Here is a 24,747-nt window from a genome sequence, read left to right on the forward strand (position 1 = left end):
TGGTAGAAGGAAGTGAGTCAACCAAAACACCAGCTGTTGTGAAATCCCTCCTTAAAAATTACAGCAACTTGATTGATAGATTGAATTAGGTCTTTTGTTGAGTAAATGCTATGAAATCTGGCTTGTTCTCTTGGCTGATTTCGATCTTAGGAAAGATGGCTTCAGTTAGTTTGAATTTTTGTGAACAGTTTGTACTCACATGGAACATGACTTTTTTTTTTTTTTTTTAAGATGTTTATTTATGGAGCAGAATAGTACTGTAGATGCATTTTCCAGATTTTGTATACTGCTTTGATTTCTGATACTGTACAGGTGATTCTTAAGTACAGGATTTTTTCTAGTTTGTTTAATCCAAAGATACATGCATTGCTGTAAAGCAGTTTGTCAGAGGTCAGCGGCACAGAGAAGGATAAATTTTTTGGCTTTAATGTCCCAGCACATACTCAGTGTGCACCTGTCTTGCCTAAGCAGCCTCCTTAACAGTAATGAAACATTGTGATGAATCACACTATGGTATACCAGAAGCAGGGAAGGTGCTTCAGATCATCATGTCTACATAATTATTTTCCAACATTTTTTCACCATCTTACTCCAGAATCAAAGATGCCCACTGATTGTGTGGATGGGCCTTTAGATCAGTTGTACAATGCAGGTGTTGGACTCACTGAGTGCATCTTGTCCAGAGTATTTTTTAACACAGGGATATTCTCTGCTTACACCACGTTTCCTCCAAACTGTTCCATATACTGTATGTATATTTCTGTTTGGGAAACTGGACTCTTATTACATCATCCAGACATCAACCCTTCTTCAGTTTGTATGGGTGTCCTCTTGTCATTCCAGTATCTTTCACAAAAAGATCTTCCCTATCCACTGTCATGGACCTCTTATTCCATTAAGCATCATAATCAAATCTTCCTTCTCTTCTCTCACTTAATGTTGGCAATGCAAGTTCTGCAACCTTCCCTCATCAGACAGATCTTGAGCTTGGTATCATCCCTGTTGCCATCCTTTGTACCTTTTCCAGTTTATTAATGTTTCTTTAAATGTTGATTGAAGTCCAAGTGAAGCTTGGACCCTTTTGGAAGGGCACAAGTCATGAATGAGAGGAGTGGAAATTAGTTATTTGAGAGGAGCATGTGGGGCTACTTGAAGAGAGACTGACAAGTGAGGAAGTGAAGGAGCATTGTGGCATTAATGTGCATGTCTTGGAAAGCATTAAAAGTATGTTGAGATGATTTGGCCATGTATAGTGGGAAATGAGTGATTGACAAAGAGAGTGAATGTCAGGAGAGTGTATATTAGTGAGGTGGAAGGAGGGAAGGGAAGAGGGAGACTGAGGATGAGATGGAGGGGTATGGTGGAGAGCTGTATAAGGGAAAGGGATCTAAGTTGAAGGAAGGGCAGCCTGATGACAGAGAGCAAAGCAGCAGAACAGCAGTACATTTGTGGCCACCCCTTCCAGGATTAAGGCACTTGGATATAGATAGATAGATAGATAGATAGATTCTTTAAATATGATTCCCATATTACTGCTGTATATTCTAATCATGGTTTCTATCATGGACATCAGTATTTTCCTCAACATCTCATCCATATAATTAGCCCGACAACTGCGGCATTAGGTTTCTTAGTCTTACCCCCCCCCCCATGCACAAAGAAAATAGGAAATATTTTTCTCTCAAAAATAATTTTTGCTAGTATGAAATGAAAGAGTGCATGGAAAAGTATAGGAAATACAAATATGAGTTCATTATTTACCTTAGTTCAGCCATGGTGAAGTAATGAGGACATTTCTGGTGTACCCTCCATGTGGAAAAAAAAAATAGTAATAATGATAATTTTTGCTCATGTGAAATGAAAGAGTGCATGGAAAAGTAATGGAAAAACTAATATGAGTTCATTATTTAGCTTGGTTCAGTTGTGGTGAAGTAATGAGGACACATGGGAGAAAAAATGTAGCCAACCCATTTCAAAAACAGCATGCTCATATGATGTACGTAGCAGCTGCAAGTTTTCCATCATATGATGTATGTTGCAGCTATTGGGCTAAGAGCCACTCTTATGTTGACTAATAGTCTGTATGCTCCTCCAGTAATTTGGCCAATATACAGTACTTTTCCAGTGATAGGTCATCCTGTATGGTGATTCCTAGGCCTTCTCTTCTTTTACCTGACAAATCCTCTCTTCCCAATTTATACTCTACATCATTTCTTCCAAATTTGTACCCACTGAAACCTTATTTATTGGCCAACAGCTTCAGGAAAAATAAAAATATGTTGGAAAGAAAAGGGACCTGTACTTTGCTTTTGTTGATTTGGAGGCTTTTGACTGAGTCCCCGTGGAGGTGGTGAAGTGGGCAATGAGAAAGCTTAGGATCAAGGAGTGGCTGGTTAAAGTGGCAATGACACTGTATGTGGAGATTTGAGTGATGAGTTTCCCATTAATGTTGGCTTGCATCAGGGAACAGTCTTGAACCCCTTATTGTATGTTATGCATGAAGCTCTCTCACATGATTTCAGAAATGGACTCCCATTGGACATCTTTACTGATGACTTGGTGTTGATTGCATAGAATGAAAGGGAGGCAGAGGAAAGATTTAGGAAGTGGAGAGACAGAATGGGGCACAAAGGTTTGAGAATAAATGCAGATAAAACAAAAGTGATGATATCTAGGGCTGGTGGCGATACTGTCAGTGCAGAGGCAAAGTGGCCATTGCAGTTTGCCATAAGGATTTGGGAAGCAACTCCATCTTGCGCAGTAGGTGTGATAAGTGGGTGCATAAGACATGTAGTGGTATTAGAGGTAGATTGCGAGATAATGCTGATTTCGTGTGTTCAGTTTGTCTGGGAGAGCATGTAGAGATTGGCAGATGTGAAATGATCGATCATGCTGGCGAGTCTTTTGAGTGTGTGTAAGAGCTTCATTATTTAAGGGACATGTTATGTGCTGGAGGTGGGGCTGGAGGTAGCTCTGTGGCTAGGTTATGGAATGTGTCAGGGAGTGCAGGTAGATTTGGTCAGACATGGAAGGATTGATCTAGCTAGAGAGTCACTTGAGTGTGTGGCAAAGTTTGTTATTTGGGGGATGTTATATGCTGGAGGTGGGGCTTGGTTAAGGAGTGGTTGGAGGAAGTTCAGGGAGCTGTTGTCTCTTCTTACAATGAGAAGGCTTTCCCTCTGTTCTAAGGGATCTTGTATGCGGCATGTGTTAGGAATGTAATATTGTATGGTAGTGAGACCTGGCCAGTAAAGGAAGAGGATATTTGTAGGCTCAAACGTACAGAAATGACAATGATTACTATATTTTGTGGCATATGAGACTGCTGCACTGTGTAAGATGCATCCTAATTTTCAAGAGCACCCATCCATCCATCCATCATCCAATCCTATGTTGCCCCATGAGGAGCATAGGAGCCCAGGGCTAGGCAAATTGGTCCTGACATTTAAGATGAGAGTGACCAGCTTCACTTGTTCGTGAGTGACATTATTTGTGCAATAAACCCCAATCACTCCTTCTATATAAACCTTCTCCTGCTCAGTCCGATTGGAGCACCGTAATTACCCACTAAGCCACCGGGCACCATAATATGGTTATATGTTTACCACCCAGCATAGTAAATGGTTTCCTGGTGTACAGGAAACCATTTGGCTTATCACACAGTGTAGAGTCACTCATAAGCAGAAGGAAGAGGAAAGAATGAAGGAAAGAAAGACAGAAGAGGGAGTGTAAAGTCACCTGTAGGCAGAAGGACAAGGAAAGAATGAAGCAGAGAAAGGCAGAAAAGAAAGGAAGGAAAGATGGATGGAGGAGAGGAAATGGTAGACGCCTGAGAGCAGCAGTACTTCGAGTGAGTGGATGGTGAATGTCCCCACCTTCCACAAGTCTGTGAAAAAAAGCATTTGACTCCTAACCAGCCCCTACTACAGCTTTAGCTTGATATAGTCTCTTTCTCACAAATGCACATTTACTTTTTAGTATCTCCATTCAGTACTATTCATCAGTCAGTAAGTTTCATTATTACTGAGCATAAGAACTAAAATGGTGAAAGTCTATAACAGAGTCATGCATTTAATACAACAGATTACTTCTGTCCTTCCTTCTGCTTATACTGAGTTTGAACCAGGAGAGTTTGTATATATATACCAGTATATATATAAGTGTACTGTATATATATATATATATATATATATATATATATATATATATACAGTAATCACTCTAATATCCGGACGCCCAATAACCGAACATTCCCACTACCCGGATCTTATCGTCCTGGAATCAAACATTCCCAAAATGGTCCGAAAATCCAAAAAAAAAAAAAAAAAAAAAAAAAAAAACGATTTTTTGCCGTCCGTAATTTGAACTTGCCGCGCACGCCGCGTGAGAACATTGTTTTGGTTCGTCATTCCTCCGATGTCCGATAGAGCGCCGCTGCATCCTCCCCACTTCTCGCCTGTCTCTCACCGCGACTGGACCTACGCTCTTCGCCATGGCTGCCCACGTGCTCGCTTTTGTGGTGGTGCCCTACCTGCTGCAAGGCCTCCTGCTGCTCTCTGCCCTCCTCTTAGTGTGTGTGATGATGGCCCCGCCTCCTGAGAAAAGGAAGAGAGTGGTGTTGACTCTGGAGAAGAAATGGGAGATATTGGAGAAAGTTGATGCAGGTTGGTCTTCTTCACGCATTCTCCGCGAGTTCAACCTGGCCCGGTCGACTTTGTTCGATATCAAGCGTTCCCGAGACAAGCTCATGCAGTACATGGCTGACTTCTCGTCGAGAAGCAAACGCAACGTGGAAAGGAAGGTTATGTTTACCCCCAAGTATGCAGAAATCGACCGCTCCACGTTGATTTGGTATCGACAGCAACGTGCAGCTGGTGTGATGGTACGTGGAACAGAGCTGAAGGCTGCTGCTGAGAAGTTTGCAAGGCTTCACGACGCCCTAGACTTCAAGGCATCCGAGGGTTGGCTTTTCGCGTTCAAGTTGCGACATGGCCTTACTAACCATAAAGCACATGGCGAAGCATTGGACGCTAACGAGGATGGAGTTGACGAGTTTCGGCACAAGGTGAAAGGCTTGATCGACAGGGAGGGCCTCACTCTCGGTCAAGTCTATAACGCTGACGAAACTGGCCTATTCTATCGCTCGGTGCCAACGAACACTCTAGCCGATGAGACGGAGAAGCGTGTACCTGGCCGCAAGCTTTCTAAGGAACGGATATCTGCTTTGTGTTGTGCCAATGCTAACGGCATGCACCGGCTTAAGCCCGTTATTGTTGGCCATGCAAAGCAGCCTCGGTGCCTTCGTGGGGTGATGGATGTCCTTCCTGTCGTATGGTACCATTCTTTGAAAGCATGGTTCACAGCTGTGATTTTCAAAGACTGGTTTCACCGTCATGCGTCAAGGAGGTCATCCAGTACCAGACGAAGACACTGGGAATTCCTCGTGACCAGGTAAAGGCTCTCCTTCTCCTCGACAATGCACCTGCCCACCCGTGCGACAAGGACTTGGTTGCTGAGAATGGCCGTATTAGGTGCATGTTTCTGCCACCTAATACGACTGCTCTTATTCAACCCATGGACCAAGGAGTGATCGTGGCAACAAAGCGCCTGTACCGTCGGAAGTTCCTGGACGAGGTGATGGTTGTTCTTGAGGACGAGGACGAGCGCAGGGAAGGACGTGACACTCGAGGCAAGCGGACTTTGGAAAACCTTCGCCGCTACAACATCAAGTCTGCGCTGTACAACTGGGCTAGTGCATGGAAGGAAGTCCCTGTGAAAACTCTTGAAAATGGTTGGTCTCATCTGCTTCTCGGAACATGTGGAGTACGATTTCCTAGGGTTTGACGTGGATGACTTCCATGCACGGCTCTGTCTGCAGCGACGATGTTGATGTGGACGATGTTCGTGAGTGGTTGGACGACGACGAGGGCGATCCTGGGTATCAGACGTTGTCTAATATCGAGATCGCGTCTTCGGTTGCTGGTGTCAGTCCCGAACTTGAAGATTCCGACGACGAAGGCGATGATGTTGCGGACTCCTCTCAGCAGGACACTACTCCAGCCATCCCCAAGCTGAGCGCACTCCGGGAACATCTAGAGTTCGTCCTAGACTACCTGGAACACCCGGACTGCGACAGGGAGATGGGGCCCTTGGGACTCGTGGAGGAAGTGCGTGCTTTCCGGCAGCGCATCATCAATCGCCAGAATCGTCGGTCCTTTCGTCAGTCAACGATTGACAGTTTTTTCAGGCCCGTGACCCCCGCTGTGCCAAGCCCTGGTTCCACTCCGTTGCCTCCCCAAGACAGGCCCTCATGCTCCGAGCCACAGCCCAGCACATCAGCTACAGTGGAGTCACCGCTCGATGTGAGTTTGCGGCTATCTTCAGAGTCTTCAGTAGTCGGTACGCCATCACCACGACCCAGCGATGCACCCCTTGGTCACTTGCCAGTGATACTCTCGGACTCTGACAGTGAATAAACAGCAAGAACTTCTCCACTAGACCACACGGGAATTTTGAGTGTTGTGCAGTGAAAAAAACGGTGTGTTGTGTTAAGTTTTTCGAAATGAGAGAAAAGACTCAGTAGAAAAGAAATTTAATGTAACTAACCTTCTTTGTTTGGGCTTTGGAAAATAAAAAAACTTGGGAAAAGTTAATGTGCAACACTAAATTACAATGGAACATTATTTGGACTAAAGTGAACACTGTGAAGAGAACGGACTTCTGTGTGTTATTGACTAAGTTCAGTGCAAGACTTCAGGAAGAGTGTACTGCAAGTGCTTCAGGAAATCGTTCTTACTGTCAGAGTCCGAGAGGAGGCGGTTATTCATCGAGGTGGCCAGGGACTTGCTGTAAGTACCCAGAATGTTTCATATTGTACTTTTTTCCATACTATACTTACCAGAATGTGTCATACTGTACTTTTTTCCGTACTATACTTACCAGAATGTGTCGTACTGTACTTTTTTCCATACTATACTTACCTCATGCATGTGCAGTAGGAATGTGTTTTTCAGAGTTAGGTTCGGTTAGAGTCCATAAGTACCAGAATGTTTATTAATGTATGAACATACTTCTAAACCCTCATTTTATGTTTCTTTTGCATTTATTTCAGTCATTTATGTGCCTTATTGGTGTGATTTGGGTGTTAAATAGGTGCTATGCATGTCCGGAGGGAATTGTATAGGTGTTTCTCTGAGTTAGGGTCCATAAGTACAAGTCCATAGGCTGGGGCCCAATATCCGGACGAAACCAATATCTGAACCTACCGATGGCTCTATTGATCCGGATATTGGAGGGGTTACTGTATATATATATATATATATATATATTCACCTGTCTGTATCACTGTTCAGTACTAGTCATCAGTCTACTAATTAAAAGTGAAAATCTGTAGCACAGTTTACACTGGAAATTGCTTCAGTCCACCCTCTTCTGTTAAGCTTGATCCAGCTGGGTTTGTCTTCAAGTCACTTGATTACATGTAAAGTATAAGCATGATTCATGCAGAGAATATAAGGATAATATCGGTTTTCAGCCCATAATAATTCCCTTGAATTTTATTATGTTCTACACACTCATCTCTTCAAGTTCATCAACATTTTCCTTATACACTTCTGTCGCAAATTGGTTTTGAGGAAGATATAATAATATTTGGGTGTCCTCATCCCACCCTCCCCCTTCCAGCCCAGCTAGGATGACTTGCTAGCTCAGCGAAATTCGGTTCAAACTGAGCTCTCGACGCCGGCGATAAGCGAACCAATCACAGGCGTCACCAGATCACCTACAGCCAATCAACGTTTGCACTGCTCCATCCACCACCTCCTGCTTTCATTTCAAAATCAGAGTAGATATGGCGATCCAGTGCAGCAGGTGTCCCTTGGTTCCCGGCAGCATTTTTCAAAGGTGTTTTGAAAGAAACGATTCAAGCATTGAATTTCTTAGGTCCCACGGTGTTTTGCCCCTACATGTTCAGTGTCCCTATCTTACAAGTAAGGTAAGAAGATGTAAGGTTTGAATAGTAGTTTACTTTCAGTTTGGGTTAGGTTGGGTTGGATTAGGTTAGGTTAGGTTAGGTTAGGTTGGATTAGGTCAGGTTAGGTTAGGTTAGGTTAGGTTAGGTTTTAGGTTAGGTTAGGTTCGGTTCGGTTCAGTTCAGTTAGGTTTTGGGTTAGGATAAGTTTGAGCTTCGTATTTTACCCACGAAACCTAGGTTTTTCCGATGGATTTTGGTATGATTCATTCGATTTTCAGCTTCATTTTAGTTGGAAATAATCATTTTCTGTGTTTCTCCCCTCCCTAAAACCCCCGATTCCCCAAAGCTTCCCCATTATTGCAGGTGGATGGGGGGGATCATATCTCAAAATCTGGTTATTTCCAACGGAAATGATGTTCAAGATCAAATGAATCACATCAAAATCCATCAGAAAAACCTAAGTTTCGTGGGAAAAAGCAGTATGGGCAGAAAACCGATATTTACCGAATATTCATTCATTCATTCATTGCCAGACGTCTCAATCCCGTTTGGGGTGGCCACAAACAAATCGCCTCCACGTCGTCCTGTCCCCCGCCATTTCACTTCCCTGCTCCCAACTCACACCCCCCTCTCTCATATACCTCTCCACCCCGTCCCTCCATCTCATCCTCGGCCTCCCCCTCCCTCTTCCCTCCTCCACCTCACTCGCATACACTCTCTTCGTCAGTCTTTCACCCTCCATCCTCTCCACATGGCCAAACCACCTCAGTGTGTTCCTCATAACACTTCCCATCACATCCACATCCACACCACAACGCTTCTTTATATCCTCATTCATCAGCCTGTCTCTCCATGTGACTCCACAGGCTCCTCTTAAATAACTCATTTCCACTGCTCTCACTCTTGACTTGTGTCCTTCCAACAATGTCCAAACTTCACTTCCATACGTTAGAGTTGGTATCACAATACTGTCATGTAGTAACTTTTTCACTTCCATGCTCACTTCCCTGTTTCTTATCACAGCTTTCAAAGAATCAGCAACCTTTCTTCCCTGCTGTATCCTTTCAAGCACTTCACCCTCCAAACCTCCATCCTTACTCATCACATTACCGAATATAAAATAAAAAAAAATATTGTTAAGTAAAAATTACAAGCACTTGCCCATCCTAAAAATCTATTCTTGCCTTGAGGACATTCAGTTATATTCATCAGCTGACTCCAGGTGGCAGCACTGTCAGTATATAAGCACAGAGTTGGGTTTGTCCTCAGGTCACTTGATTGCATGTTAAGGATGAGCTTGAATTGTGCAGAAAGAATATAAAATAACAAAAAATAAAGACCAATAGAAAGTTACAACCACTTGTTCAGTCATAAAAGTCTATGTTTGCATTAAGGAATTTTAGTTAAATTCACCAGCAGACACCAGGTAGCAGCAGTGTCAGTGTGTAAACACAAGAGCTTTGGCAGTCTTTTGAGTTTTTCCTAAATCTTCTGAGTAAACAGTCAAGTGCATCTTATTTCTCACGATTCAACAGTTTTTTTTTTTTTTTTTTTTTTTTTTTTTTTTTAGTGCTTCGGAGAGGGTATCAGAGTGTTGGTAACATCACCATGCTCACATACTGACATTAATTTGTTATGCAGGTTAGTATAAAAGACGGAAATGAGCTTAAACTAATTGGCCCTGATTAATTGGTCAAAATACTGATTACTGATTAATTGACGAAGTGGCCAATTAGGCCGATTACCGATTGCCTGCTGATAATCGGCCCAGCCCTAGGCCAAATACTGGATCTGTTGGCTCCAAACCTTCCCTGTTACAGTCAAACTTTTCATTCAATAGCCAGCTTTAATGCTCTCTCCATGTGTCTTTGATATCCCCACTGTTCACAATCACCCTTCCTTGATCATTCTTCACATACTGCTTACCTGTGATATCCCTATTCTCCCTCTCTAACTGATTTGCCACCGTAAACATCATATTCTTCCTTTCCACATGATTTAGGTTATCAAGTAAAAGTCTCAGTCTTCGTCCTGTAAACCTCTTTTCTAGTCTTACACATGGCAGCCAAGTATTCCTCTTTGTTACCACCCTTCTTCCATTCCCGGAAAAGCCTTCTTTTCTTCTTAACAGCAGCTTTTACATCATCATCCCACCACCAAGGCACTCTATGTCTTGGTGGGCCTCTTGTCCATCCACATACTGAATCAGAGGTTGCTCTTGAGGGCTCTGTACTGTTCACTAACACTACTGTCAACATCTCCCTGTTCAGCCACCGCTCTCCTCATCTCTCTGTAGAAGACATCCCTTACTGCTTGGTTTCTCAGTTTCCATATTTTCTTCCTAGGTGCATAGATCCTCTTTTTCATTACCTGCTCCTTAAGCACCATGTCACATATCAATAACTTGTGTTGCTGCACACACTTCTCGCTCCTTATAACGTTTACATCCCTCACTAGCCTCCTGTCAGCCCTTCTGACCAGGAAATAATCTGTCTGGCTGCTATTTCCCTCAGACTCATATGTAATCAACCTAATCTCTCTCTTCATAAAATGTGTGTTGCACACAATCATGTTCATTGCCACTCCAAACTCAAGTAACCTTTCCCTTTCCTTATTTCTTGTACCATATGCATATCCCTCATGTATTCCTTCATATCCTTGAGCTGCTTCACCTACATGACATTTATGTCCTTTCCCAAAACTACAGTCTCATCATCCCCCATACCAATTACTACATGTATTACTGGTAAGTCATCCCAAAATCTATCTTTTTCTACCTCACCCAAGCCTGCCTTTGTAACATCCATCCATCCATTGCCAGACGCCATGTATCCCAAACGGGGTGGTCAAGGGCTTAGAGTTAATTGTTTTACAGGGAGGGGCACTAATCCTCCACCAACCCCACTTGACATGTAGGGATGCCAACAGCATCTGGTGTTCCCAGGCGGTCACCCATCCAAGTACTAACCAGACCCAACGTTGCTTAACTTTGCTGATCGGACGGGAAGCGGTGTACTCAACGTGGCATGGCATTGATATAAATGCAACCATTTTCCCACCGAACAAAATTTTCACTACTGCAGTAATCCCACGTTGATCCAGCTGTGCAATATCTGAACCTGTTCATTATGTAGATAATGGACCTTGGCTCTACTAAACCATTATCTGAATTTACATGCTATTATCTGGACGTAAAAGTCCCAGAGAACTTCGTTCAGCCAGCTGACATGTTCAAACATTTGGTATCGTGGTCGCTGGGCACTAGCCGTAAGCGAGAAATAGACCGTAACCCACAACCTGAGCTAAAATGTCCATCCACCCCTGTACTGATTGGTCATAGTTGCATGATGGTCCAATCACTCCCACCGAATCTGCAGCACCTGAGTAATACCTACTGTAACACACAAGAGGTGTCATAAGTCCATACGCATCCCCACCAAATGTCCAAAGTCACGTGGCCACCAGGATAAGTCTTTCAACTGCCACCGTGTGTTGAACACAGACCACAAGCCATGAGCATTATATGCTGGTTTAACAATGCAATTGGTTAGGTAAAAACCCATATTTCTAAACACACAATTTTAGTTTAAAATATCATCAAAAACAGTCAAAAAAATCAAAACCCATCGTTAAACCGGGGTTCGGCCACTGTTAGCCGGGGTATGGTGGCATTTCTACCCCCATCGTTAAGCCGAGGTATCATATATCGGGGTATTACTGTACATGTTCGGTGACACTGACTGTCCACCTCTCTACTGAACATCCAAAGTCACCTTGTCACCGGGAGTTGTGTTTCCCGGTGGCCAAGGCATATGTAAGACAGGTCACAAGCCACGAGTAAATGTACGGTAAAAGTACCCATCCGTCTCATAACAGAAGGGTGAAAATCCTGCCCACAGCCTTGCTTCTCTCCCCCCTCCTGTCCCTCCTCCATATCCTCCCATGCTCCCCGCCTTGTTGGCCGGGCCTCCTGGCTCCCTCTTCAGCCCCTCCCCTCCTTCACGCTGAAAACATTGACCCATGACATTTTAAAGTTTTTGGCGATTTATTTGAATGTTATTGGTAGTATCTAAATTCCGCAAAATCCATGAGAAAGCTCATGAATTTCTACATTTAGACCTATACTTAGCTCCTGCAAGGTGCGGGCAAAATTCTGCACTAAAATGGTGGGAAGTTATGTGAAGGTAAGTTTTACTCTTGAACATCTTTTATTCTCACTTCAGTTTTGTAATTTTACTCATCATTATTTTTGTGTTTTTATTAGCTTATTTTATAGTATAAACATCAGCAAAGATGATGGTATACCATTTATACCAATACGGGAAAACCTCGATATAGCGGACTTCAGTAGATCAGAATCCGCTCTTATTGGAATTGAGGAGCTGCTGGACTAAATTCTTATATATCGGAAAAGTCCAATAAAGCCAGAAGCAGTCTGGACTTGCTGACCACGTCAGCTATCTTCACCACAATAAGGTAAATGGAAGACATGTTTATCAGTGTACAGTGCAGTATTCATTCATCCATCATCCAATCCTATGTTGCCCCATGAGGAGCACAAGAGCCCGGGACTAGACAAGTTTGTCCTGACATTTAAGATGAGAGTGATCAGCCTCACTCATCCCTGAGTGCCATTATGTGAGCAGTAAACCCCAACCACCCCTTGGATATAAACCTGCACTGGCTCTATCCAATTGGAGTGCCGTCATTACTCAGTAAACCACCAGGCGCCATACTTTGGTTACAGTATATTGTTGCTACCCAGTGTAGTAAATGCTTTCCTGGTGTACAGGAAAGAATGAAGGAAAGAAAGATGGAAGAGGGAGTGTAAAGTCATCTATAGGCAGAAGGAAGAGGAAAGAATGAAGGAAAGAAAGACAGAAGAGGAAGGAAGGAAGAGAGGAAAGGGCAGACACCCAAAGCAGCACTACATTGAGTGAGTGGATGGTGAGTTCCATTTTATCATTATAGTGAACATATAATACAGTACAGTACTGCAATGGTAGTGAAAATGGTTTAAAAACCATTGGTGCGATCCAGACTAATGTCTGATATATCAGAAAAAGTCTGGATGTCGCGGATATCGGAATTTCGCTTTTTTCAGAATGGCTTGGGCCCCAATTAGTCCATTATAATGAGGTTTTACTGTATAATCAGTTTCAGGTGGCATATTTAGCCGTGGATTTTTTTTTTTCCCCAGGAGAAGCTATCACTCCTGTCACAGTGATAACTGATTTTCCAACTGTCCCCAGGTTTTTTGTGGATTTTTTTTGTTTATGCATTGTTTTCTTGGTGTTTAACAGTAACATGGATATTCCTATGTGTGTTTTGATATCCCAATATGGCAGAATGACCAGAAAACACTGCCAAAATTTGGTGGAGTACTGTACATACAGGTAGTTTTTTTTTTTTTTTTTTTTGGAGGGAGAGGCCTTTTAATTTTTTTTGCATGGTTTTCTTGGTGTTTAGCATTGCTTAGGATATTCCTGTGTGTGTTTTGATGTCAAAATATGGCAGATTGACCTGAAAAGAGTGCCAAAATTAGAAGGGGTACTGTACATAGATTGTTGGTGGAGAAGAGAGAGGAATTGAGGAGATGGAAGGAGCACTTTGAGGATTTGTTGAATGTAGAGAGTGAGAGCAATGTGAGTATAAGTGGTTGGGGAATGGCTGGGAGAAGAGATGAGAGGAAGGAGGAAGAGGTCAGTAGGGCAGAAGTAGTGGAAGCAATGAAGAAGATCAAGATGGGAAAGGCCCCAGGAATTGATGGAGTATGTGGTGAAATGCTGAAGTATGGGGATGAGACTGCAATGGAGTGGATATGGAAGTTATGTAGATTGGCTTGGGAAGAGGGAAGGGTTCTGGTGGACTGGAAATCAGGTATAATTGTACCTTTATACAAAGGAAAAGGGGAGAGAGAAATATGTGGTAACCATAAGGGTATTTGCCTTCTTAGTGTGATTGGAAAAATATATGGTAGAATACTCATTGATAGGGTTAGGCATATAACAGAGGAGCTAGTTGGAGAAAAACAAAGGGGATTTAGGAAGGGAAAAGGGTGTGTAGATCAGATATATGATCCAAGATGTTTAGTGCAGAAGTATCTAGAGAAGGGAAAGAAAGTGTATGTTGCCTTCTTGGACTTGGAGAAAGCTTATGTATGTGGAAGGTATTAAGAACACATGGAGTGGGGGGGAAATTGTTGAGTGCTGTGAAGAGTATGTATGAAGGAACTAGGGCTACTGTGCGAGTGGATGGTGAGCTGAGTGAGTTCTTTGATCTCAGTGTGGGACTGAGACAGGGTTGTGCGATGTCTCCATGACTGTTTAATATATACATGGATGGGGTTGTAAAGGAGGTGCATGGTAGGGCAGTGGATGTGGGGGTGGCTCTAATGAATGAGGGTGAGATTTGGAAGCTTCTGGTGTTGCTGATTGCTGATGATACAGTATTGTTGAGTGAAGATGAATGGGAGTTGCAAGGTTTGGTGAATGAATTTGGGACAGTGTGTAGGAAGAGGAATCTGAAAGTTAATGTAAACAGGAGTAAAGTTATGGTGTTTGAGAGGAATGAAGTCACAGAATGCACAGTGAGGTTGGATGGTGAGGATATGGAGAATGTGAGTGCATTGAAGTACTGTACTTGGGTAGTGTGATGAGTAGGGATGGAAGTTTTGGGGATGAAGTGCTTGAAAGGGTACAGCAGGGAAGGAAGGTTGTTGGTTCACTGAAAGCAGTGATGAGAAATAGGGAGGTGAGTATGGAAGTTAAATCACTGCATGATAGTATTGTGATCCCTACCCTGACGTATGGAAGCGAGGCACGGACCTTGCTAGAGGCGAACAAGTCAAGAGTGAGAGCAGTGGAAATGAGTACCTTGAGAGAAGCATGTGGAGTGGCATGGAGGGACAGGTTGACGAATGAAGAAGTGAAGGAACGTTGTGGGGTAGATGTGGATGTGGTTGAGAAGATTAGGAGAAATACACTGAGGTGGTTTGGACATGTGAAGAGAATGGAGAATGAAAGACTGACTAAGAGGGTGTATGTAGGTGAGGTGGAAGGAGGGAGAGGGAGGGGGGAGTGAGTTGGGGGGAGGGTAGTCAAATGGTAGGCGACAGAGCGACTTGGAGGCATTTTGTCTGTGGCCACCCTTTGCGGGATTAGGGCATCTGGCTATAGATAGATAGACTGTACATACAGTAATGTACAGGTAGGGTATTTTTTGTTTTTCAGTGTTTTTTTCTTGCATGGTTTTCTTGGTGTTTAAAATTATTTTGGATATTCCTATGTGTGTTTTGATGTCTGAATATGGCAGAATGACCAGAGAACACTGCCAAAATCAGGAGGGGTACTGTACATACAGTATTGTATAGGTAGGGTTTTTTTGGTTTTAATTTTTTTTTTTTTTTTTTTTTTTGCATGGTTTTCTTGGTGTTAAAAATTATTTTCCATATTCCTATGTGTGTTTTGGTGTATAAATATCCCTGAAAGACTGAAAAATACTGCCAAAGTAAGCAGAGGTACTGTACAAATAGGTTAGGTATAGGTTGGAGGTTGGGTATAGGTAGGGTCTGGGTACAATAGGGGGGATATTGTTCATTGTCCGGACATCCACTACCCAGACATGCCTTTGGCTCTATTACTTCAGCTAATTGAGTGACTGCTGTATTATCCTATCACTTATTCTCATAACATTCAAAACATACTCCATCCATATCTCCCCAACCAACACACCCACACCACCATATCCATCTGTCCCACCCTGCCAGAACAACTTAAAATAACAATCCCTCTCAACAATCTTCCTGGCTGATTCACCCCTATACCAGACTTCTTGCACACATCCATCATCCACCCCCCTCCTATATACTCAGTGTCTCAACCACTTCCCCTGCTCTTCACCTCAAAGTTCCCTTATTCCATGGCACCACTCTGATCCACCAGAGTGATTTAGTGTCCTCAGGCTTGCTTTGAATTTCATTCTTTAACTTGGTCATAATCAGTAAAAATAATAAAGGGGGAGAGATATGCCACAGGCCCCACCAGGTCCAGGCAATGGATCTGGGTCCCCTAGCCCACCAGCCTTAACCAGTGGGTGTGGTAGTGGCTGTGGGGCATCCTGCCAGGACGGCCACAGAGACACCCTCCAAGCGTGCCTTAGCATTGTAACTGCTCTGCCGTTATACATCCATTGATAGGGCAGCCTCCTGGGGCGCTACTCCCAAGCTCAGGTCCCTCTCTATTCGGTGGAAGGGGCAGCTTGGGAACCACAGTGCCCTGTACCCTCTAGCACAGGTTTGAGCCCCACTTCCCCCCAGCCTCACAGTCTATGCTGGCAGAGACCTCATGACACCTCCCCTCAAAAGGTCTGCCATATGTAGCGGGGGCAAAGTTTTCTGGCCGCATGCCCTTACTGGCGACAGCCCCCGTGACGTAGTGAGGTAGTTGTGTGATATGTGAAGCACATGTGGTGTAATGTATGAGATACTGTAGTTAGAGGAAGTGTTTAGGAGAGTATGCTAGTGTACTGTCCATGTTGGTGTCACACTGAAAAGGTCAGCAAAGGGGGATGGTTAGGTAGTTTGTGAAATAGGAGCTCCAGCTCTCCCTATCACTCCCTAACATCAGCATTCTCATTCCCCATGGGAGTACCACCCTGATCGGCTGGTGCTACAGCCTCCTTCCTTCTGGGATGATATTTTCATGCTGTATACCAAAACATTAATGGGGTCAAACGCTGATCCCTGAGCACTGAACCAGTCACACTCCTCCATTGGGAACACGAACAGCCGGAGAGAGAGGACGTCCCAGGCATCGCTCCTAACCTTGAGTAGTTTCAGGAATTTTGTCTGTCCTGTCTCCTAGGGTCTTTCTTTAAATTTAAAATAATGAAAGTTAGTAGACTACCAAAAATGTAAAGATTTGTTGGCAATAGTATACATGAATGTTTGTGGCTTATTCGGTAACAGCTGTTTAGGTACTTTACATTAAACATGGCCGAAAATGTAAACAATGAGGGAATGGAATTTCAAGGATTTGATGCTAATACTAATGTCATGGACCTGGTGAAAACATTGATTATGAGGATTAGTGAACTCAAAAAAAAAGTAGAGAATCTAGTGATAAAGGATGTGTTAGGAAATACGGAAACCACCATACAGAGTCTAATCCAGTCCAACGAAACAGCCAATGAAGAGATTAGGAATTTGAAGAGGGAAAATGTTGAACTGAGGAGGAAACTTGAAGAGAGTACTAATAAAACGGAGAAGGTGAGTAATGTATTAGAAGAACATAAGGCTAAGTGGGCACACGTAGAAGAAGAACAGAAAGAAGTGGTCAGCTTAAGAGAGATCATCCAGGAAGAAAGGGAAATGAACAAGAAAGAAATGGAAGAAAATGTAGTGAAAATACTGAAGAAAAAAGAGAAAATAGTGAGAGAAACTGTAGAAAGGAACAGATGTGTGGTAGTATTTGGAAACAGGGAAGAGGAAGAAAAAGTTAGGTTCGCAAGACTCGAGAGAGACACGAACATGGTGAGAGGAATATTAGTCAAGATTGACCCTGAAGGAGACAAGTGGGTAAAAGAAATTGAGGAAGTAAGGAGGATAGGGCCTTATAAGAAAGGGGAAACAAGACCAATGAGAGTCAAGTTTATATCAGAAAGTGTAATAAATGAGATACTTAAAGTGACCTGGAAATTAAGTAAAGAGGCGGGGATGGAAAATATTATAATAAGAAAAGATCTGAATGAAGAAGAAAGAGAAGTTTTAAAATCATTAAAGGAAGAAGTAAAGGAAAAAAATGATAAGAGGACAGAGGAAGAACGTAATACTTTTTTTTGGAGAGTATTGGATATGAAAGTAAGGAAATGGTATTCAAGGAAATAGAAGTGAAGGAAACCTTAGGGGGGATGGTTGTGAAGGATCAGAAGTTGAGGAAGTGGTACGGGCAGAGAGTAGGAGAGAAGAGGGTATTAATAAGGTCAAAAATAATTTGAAGGTGATATATACTAATGTTGATGGTTTCATATCGACAAGGATCGAAATTAATGATTTCTTGAGAGAACATGAACCTGATGTCATGTGCTTTGTAGAGACCAAATTAAGAGAAGATATTGATGTTCATTTGGGAGATGGTAAATACAAACTGTGGAGAAAAGACAGAAAAGAAAAAAAGGGAGGAGGAGTGATGATAGCAGTGAAGAACAACATAAATGTAGATACTGTGGAAATGGGAGAAAGCAGGGCTGAAGTGATATATATGAAATTAGAAACTGGAGAGAATGTTAAGAGAGATATGGTGGTAGTGTATGTCCCCCCAAAGACGAGAGCATGGAAGGATGACGAATACCATGAGATGTTGTCAGATATGGCTAGCTACTTGCAAAAAATAATTGAGAAAAGCAATAATATAATTTTGGTGGGTGACTTTAATTGTAAAGAGGTGAACTGGGAGGAATGGTACTCGGGAGGCGGCGAGGATTCGTGGGGCACTATGTTATTAAATATAATAATGAATAATATGATGACGCAGTGGGTCAAAGAAGAGACACGGTTTCGAGGTGAGGACACACCAGCAAGGTTAGATTTACTGTTCACCAAAGAACCCGATGTAATAGAATCATTGGAATATCTCTGTCCTTTGGGAAAAAGTGATCACGTGGTCATTGAGTTCCAGATGTTAATAGGAAACGTCGAGCCAAGAGACGAGCTTCATAGACAGGGAAGATACAACTTTGGCAAAGCAAATTTTACAGATTGAGAAACTTTTTTGAAAATGCGGATTGGAGAAAATTCAGAGAAACAAGAGAGATACAGAGGAAGTGGGATATCTTTCTAGACCTCTATAATTTGGGAGTGGAAAAATTTGTACCAAGAGTAAGAGGGAAAGAAAACAGGAAAAAGGAGTGGTTTAATAGAAGGTGTATGATAGCCAAAAAAGAAAGAGATAAGGTGTGGAACAATTGGAGAAAGAGAGGTAACGACAGAACAAAGGAAGAATATAAAAGAACAAGAAACGAATACACAAGAATACGTAGGGAAGAAGAAAGGAATTTTGAAAAAGGTATAATTGACAAATGCAAGGATGAACCCAAACTGTTTTATAGATTTGTTAATGGCAAACTGAAACAAAAGGAAGGAATCACCAAGCTGAAAGTAGATGGAGAGGTCTTTAAGGATGCGGCAATGCAAGCAGAAATAATGAACAAACGTTTCCAGTCAGTTTTCACTAAAGAAAAGGAGCTTGTGGAAGGAGAGGGAGTGATTAGAAATGTTACGGTGATGAAAGATATAAAAGTGGAGGTGCAGGAAGTGTATAAATTACTGGAAACTCAAGATGTAAGGAAAGCCCCAGGACCTGATGGAATTTCTAATTGGGTACTGAAGGAATGCAGAGAACAACTGGCGGATAAAATTCACAGCTTAATTGTATGCTCACTGGAAGAGGGGAAAGTGCCAAAGAATGGAAAGAGGGCAAATGTGGTACCAATTTACAAGGGAGGAAACAGGGAAGAACCCTGAATTATAGACCAGTGTCTCTAACCAGCATGGTCGCAAAATTGTGTGAGAGAATCCTGAAAGACAGATGGATAAAATATCTGGAAGAGATGAATATTTTGGCTGAATGTCAGTTTGGATTCAGAAGTGGAAGGTCATGTGTTTCAAACTTGTTGAGCTTTTACTCAAGAGTGATTGATGTGGTACAGGAGAGAGATGGTTGGGTGGATTGTGTGTACTTAGACTTAGAGAAGGCCTTTGACAAGGTACCTCATAAGAGACTAATGTGGAAACTAGAATATATAGGAGAACTAAAGGGGAAACTTCTGGAATGGATGAGAGACTTTTTGAGAGACAGACAAATGAGGACAGTAATAAAGGAAAAGATGTCTGGATGGAGGGAAGTAACAAGTGGAGTCCCTCAAGGCTCAGTGTTAGCGCCAGTAATGTTCCTGATTTACGTAAATGATATGGTAGATGGAGTGAACAGTTATGCGAGTCTGTTTGCTGATGATGTAAAGATCTTGAGGAAGATAGAGGTTGAGGATGATTGTAAAATACTGCAGGAGGATTTGGATAGGATACACAATTGGAGCCGGACGTGGGAAATGAAATTTAATGTAAAGAAATGTAAAATATTGGAAATGGGTAAAAGTACCAGGAGACCATCACTGAATTATTTTTTGGGTAATGAATTAATCACAAAAGGAGAGAAGAGAAAGATTTGGGAGTGCTGGTCCAAGATAGTTTGTCACCAGAAAAGCACATTAACAAGATAGTTGGAGAGACTTATAAGCTCTTGACTAACATAAGAGTAGCATTTCATTATATGGATGAGGAAATGATGAAAAAATTGATAGTGGCCATGATCCGCCCCAGGTTAGAATATGCAGCGGTAGTGTGGTGCCCACACAAAAAGAAAGATATAAACAAGATTGAGAGAATACAAAGAACAGCAACCAAGATGGTCCCCAGTCTGACAGACCTGTCATACAGAGAGAGGCTGGAAAAACTGGATTTGCCTTCATTAGAGGAAAGGAGAAAGAGGGGAGACATGATTGCAGTGTTCAGGACCATGGTGGGAGTAGATAAAATTGACAAAGAAGATCTGTTTGCATGGGATAAGAGAGCAACAAGAGGACATGGAATGAAATTGAAAAAGTCAAGCTGCTTGAAGGATATCAAGAAATATAGCTTTCCTTACAGAAGTATAGACTTATGGAATAGCCTGGACAAAGAGATCGTCCAGTCTAAAAACTTAAATGAGTTTAAAGTTAAATTCGACTTATTGAGAACCAGCGACGGAAACCCACGAGCATAGTACATTCCGTGTATATCACAATTAGATATATTCTTAAATATTTGGAACGACTTAGACAAAGAGGTGGTGCATGAGAAAAACATTCATGTGTGTAAAGGTAGACTTGATAAATGTGGATATGGAGACAGGACAACACGAGCATTGCTCAGTTCCTGTATACTACAAATAGGTAAATACAAATAGGTAAATACATGCACTTGCCCTTTTTGACTGATCTCATATGTCATCCCACCAAATAGTTCTTCAGTCATTACAACAATTTCCCTTGCTTATCTCCAGTAGTTTTCAGTGTCCACAATGACCTTCTGTGTGGCACCATATTAAATGCCTTTCTTGGTTTAAATAGACACGGTCTACACCCCCTCCCCCCCTCACTCTCTCTCTCTCTCTCTCTCTCTCTCTCTCTCATATAATGTTCACTGCCCTCCTGTAGAAACTTAATAAATCAGTGACACTGAGTCATTTCTTGCTGAATCCAAACTGTTTTGCTGTTACTGTATTACCTCTTCTTTTCCTGAAAAAAGTGTCTTTTTTTCTAGTGATCATTTTCACAAAGTTTGCAAATATCACTGGTGAGGGATACTATCTATCTATCTATCTATCTATAGCCCGACGCCCTAATCCCGCAAAGGGTGGCCGCGGACAAAACGCCTCCAAGTCAATCTGTCACCCACCATTTGACTACCCTCCCCCCAACTCACCCCCCCCTCCCTCATATACCTCTCAACTCCATCCCTCCACCTCATCCTCGGTCTACCTCTCCCTCTCCCTCCCTCCACCTCACCTACATACACCCTCTTAGTCAGTCTTTCATTCTCCATTCTCTTCACATGTCCAAACCACCTCAGTGTATTTCTCCTAATCTTCTCAACCACATCCACATCCACCCCACAGCGTTCCTTCACTTCTTCATTCGTCAACCTGTCCCTGCACGTCACTCCACATGCTCCTCTCAAGTAACTCATTTCCACTGCTCTCACTCTTGACTTGTTCCCCTCTTGCAAGGTCCGTGCCTCGCTTCCATACGTCAGGGTAGGGATCACAATACTATCATGCAGTGACTTCTTAACTTCCATACTCACTACTAGGGATACTAGTTGATAAAAAAGTGAGTTTTCTCCATCTACTCCTTTGGAAATTGGCACTATATTTACTGTTTTCCAGTCTTTTGACACTTATCCTCAGCCCAGTGAACATTTAATATTATCTTAGATTGCCTGCACCTGTTCATATTCCTAAAGGATCCATCCAGCTACCCCATCATGTCCCATTGCCTTCTGCTCATCCAAATCCCTCATCATTTGTAATATTACTTTCCTCTTAACTTCTCTGAGTCATTTGCAGGGTCCTCACTTCATCAAGTTCCATAATTCTGCTTCAGTTAAATGTGATGATTGTTCCCTGTTATACATTAGTTCACTCATTTCCTCTTCTTTCTCATACTTTATATAACTTTCCCATCTCTCAGTCTCATAAGGCGTTCACCTATTTTCATTTTATTGTTAACAGACTTATTGAACAATTTTGGTTCATTCTTATTATTTCCTCATAATATCCTTATTATATCTCTTCATATCTTTAACCCCTATGCACCGATTGACGTATATAGCCGTCATGATTTTAGGCATAGAGCAGCGCCGGTTGACATGTATAGCCGCAAGCGTCCTGCCGCCACCCTTTTTACTTTAACTTATCCTTACTCATCAATGGGACCACCTTGAGACATGGGAATACTTTAATTTGAAAGAGGAAGAGTTGCTGAGTCTTAGGTGTCTTTAATTTTTTATCTAGCTGTTATAGTTTGGCAGATATTAGGTTTGAAGTAAGGGTATTTTTTTCCATCACAGATATCCCCCGTAGGGAGAAGTACCTGTATGCGACATCGGAAAACCCTCGGCGTGCAGAGGTTAAATAGCCATTTCATACAGTCTTATGTTCATTCCATGCTACCTCCCTGTATCCCCTCTGTACAGTACCTTGGGCCACATTCTCTTCCTTTTTTCAGGTGCCTTTCTAAATCAGTTGGTAAATCAGTCCTGTTGTTTTTCCATCCATGTAGCAAATTTTGGGACATTGGTAATGATGCCCTCTTTGTATATTTTCATCAAACTATTATACTGTACTTGGATATTCCTTGTCATTCTTATTCCACTTCAATCTGTGTTTCCAGAATATTTCGTAGGGATTCAAAGTCTGCACTTCCATAATTACAAAATTATCTTGCCTTTGTATTTCATCTTATTCCCATACCTCTCACTAGTGTCTTCGTCTTATTAACCAAGTGATCAGTCTGTTGCAATGGGCATTGGTACAGTACTTTATGTTGTCTACATAATAGAGATTATTTTAAAATTTGATAGCAGTATGAAGCACAAAACGAAAAGTATCAAAGGAAAAATACACCATGACATTTAACAATATGGAACTAACAACAAAAGAAATGAGCATGAAATTTCTCTCACATTGTTCAGGAATGAAGAGAAATATGGAAGGCAGGACACAGTACTGGTAGGGAAAGGTCTGCAAACTTTTCCTTGTGACAGTACCAGTAAATTTGGCATCTTGTAGTTAAATGTGTGTATAAATGCAATGTGAAGGTGGGTGCTGTGATCTTCCTCGTGGAACATACCTTATGGACTTGGAAATGTAACATCGCATTATGGTATGTACAACCTCTGTGTTTTTCCTAACACCATAGTGAGGGTCTTTTTTTTTTTTTTTTTTTTTTTTTTTTTTTTAAGTAATGAATAAAGTGCGGTGTCCCTTACTGGTACAGGTGGTGTGGAGGAGGGAGCCGTGACCTTCCCTTTGTGCCGAGACCTGGTTGATCGCTGGGTGCTGGTGGAGGAAGAGGAGATAGCTGAGGCTGTCTTTTACTGCCTTAGCCAACATAAGAAGGTACATTTGTGGCATATCTTTGGCTTTAAGGCTATTATATAACCTTTTACTTTACCATTCAATATCGTCATTTATCTGTGTTGAGGTGCAAACTATGATTTGTGAGTGAAGTTGTAGGAGAGAAGGTTACTCTCCATGTGATGAGCTGGTGAATGGAGAGTGACTTGTGTATGTGCCTTAGTTTTATAGTAATAATGAAAGATAAATGTGGAAAGAAAGTAGAGCATATAGTAGCTCAAGGAAGAGAGGCATCCTGTACTCTGTAGACCTAGATACAAAATAGGTCTGAGTGTGGAGACTGCAGAAGTATTACACGAAGGTGTACTAGCGTTCACATTCATTTACTGGTTCAGTATGCAGTATATTGAGTGTGAAAGTTAAGTGGTAAGAGCATTGGAAATGGGACTGTTAAGGAATATGTATGTTGAAGACATGGAGTACAGATGTCTGTTTACGGAATGATAGAAGAATGTGCAGAGGCAGTATTTCACACCATGTAGAGGGAGTGGATATGTTTTGGGCTCCAATGTACAGAGATGTTAATGGTTGGATGGATGTGTAGTGCATCCTTGAATGATAGGCCTAGGGGTGGGGGATTGGGATTTTGAATAGAGTTGAGGGGAAGGATGGGACTTGAATGCATTAGTGTTGTGATGAGAAAGGATAGATTGAGATGGTTTGGGCACGTGGAGAGTGTGGACGATGACAACTGGTTGCAGAGGATGAGTGTGAGTGTTCAGGGCAGAGCTGCAAAAGGTGGTTGTATGCTTGAGCTAAAAGGCGGAGACCGTGAATCACACGTCATTAATTGTAGAATTTGCGTTTGTGGTATACGATATTGTGTGATCATTGAATGCCAATATCACTGAAAAAAATGTGAGGTACAGGAAGGTTCTTCACAATCGCTCTCAAATACAAACAGTGTATTGATATACAGTAAAACCACTACCTTTGCACCGTCACACTTATCTGTCTCACCCCATGCCATAATTGCCATTAAACATACAGATCAGTTGCAGAATCCACTTGTGTGTGTCAGCAGCACAAATGCGAAATTTC

The 24,747-nt window shown here is 42.2% G+C and overlaps 1 protein-coding gene and 1 pseudogene across 1 annotated transcript in view; one reads left to right on the forward strand and one right to left on the reverse strand.

The window, feature by feature from the left end:
* The window catches only part of LOC145392855 (L-threonine ammonia-lyase-like), a 148,536-nt gene that overhangs the window by 119,986 nt on the left and 3,803 nt on the right, over positions 1-24,747 (forward strand). Inside the window, exon 7 of the mRNA XM_080267140.1 lies at positions 23,567-23,688. Within this exon, the coding sequence (XP_080123266.1) occupies positions 23,567-23,688 (122 nt within the window). The remainder of the gene's footprint in view (positions 1-23,566; positions 23,689-24,747) is intronic.
* LOC145393138 (5S ribosomal RNA) lies at positions 10,892-11,009 on the reverse strand (annotated as a pseudogene).

This window comes from Coenobita brevimanus, chromosome 23 (assembly GCF_032717465.1).
Source record: "Coenobita brevimanus isolate Jiangsu-jjx chromosome 23, ASM3271746v2, whole genome shotgun sequence".
Lineage (NCBI taxonomy): Eukaryota > Metazoa > Arthropoda > Malacostraca > Decapoda > Coenobitidae > Coenobita > Coenobita brevimanus.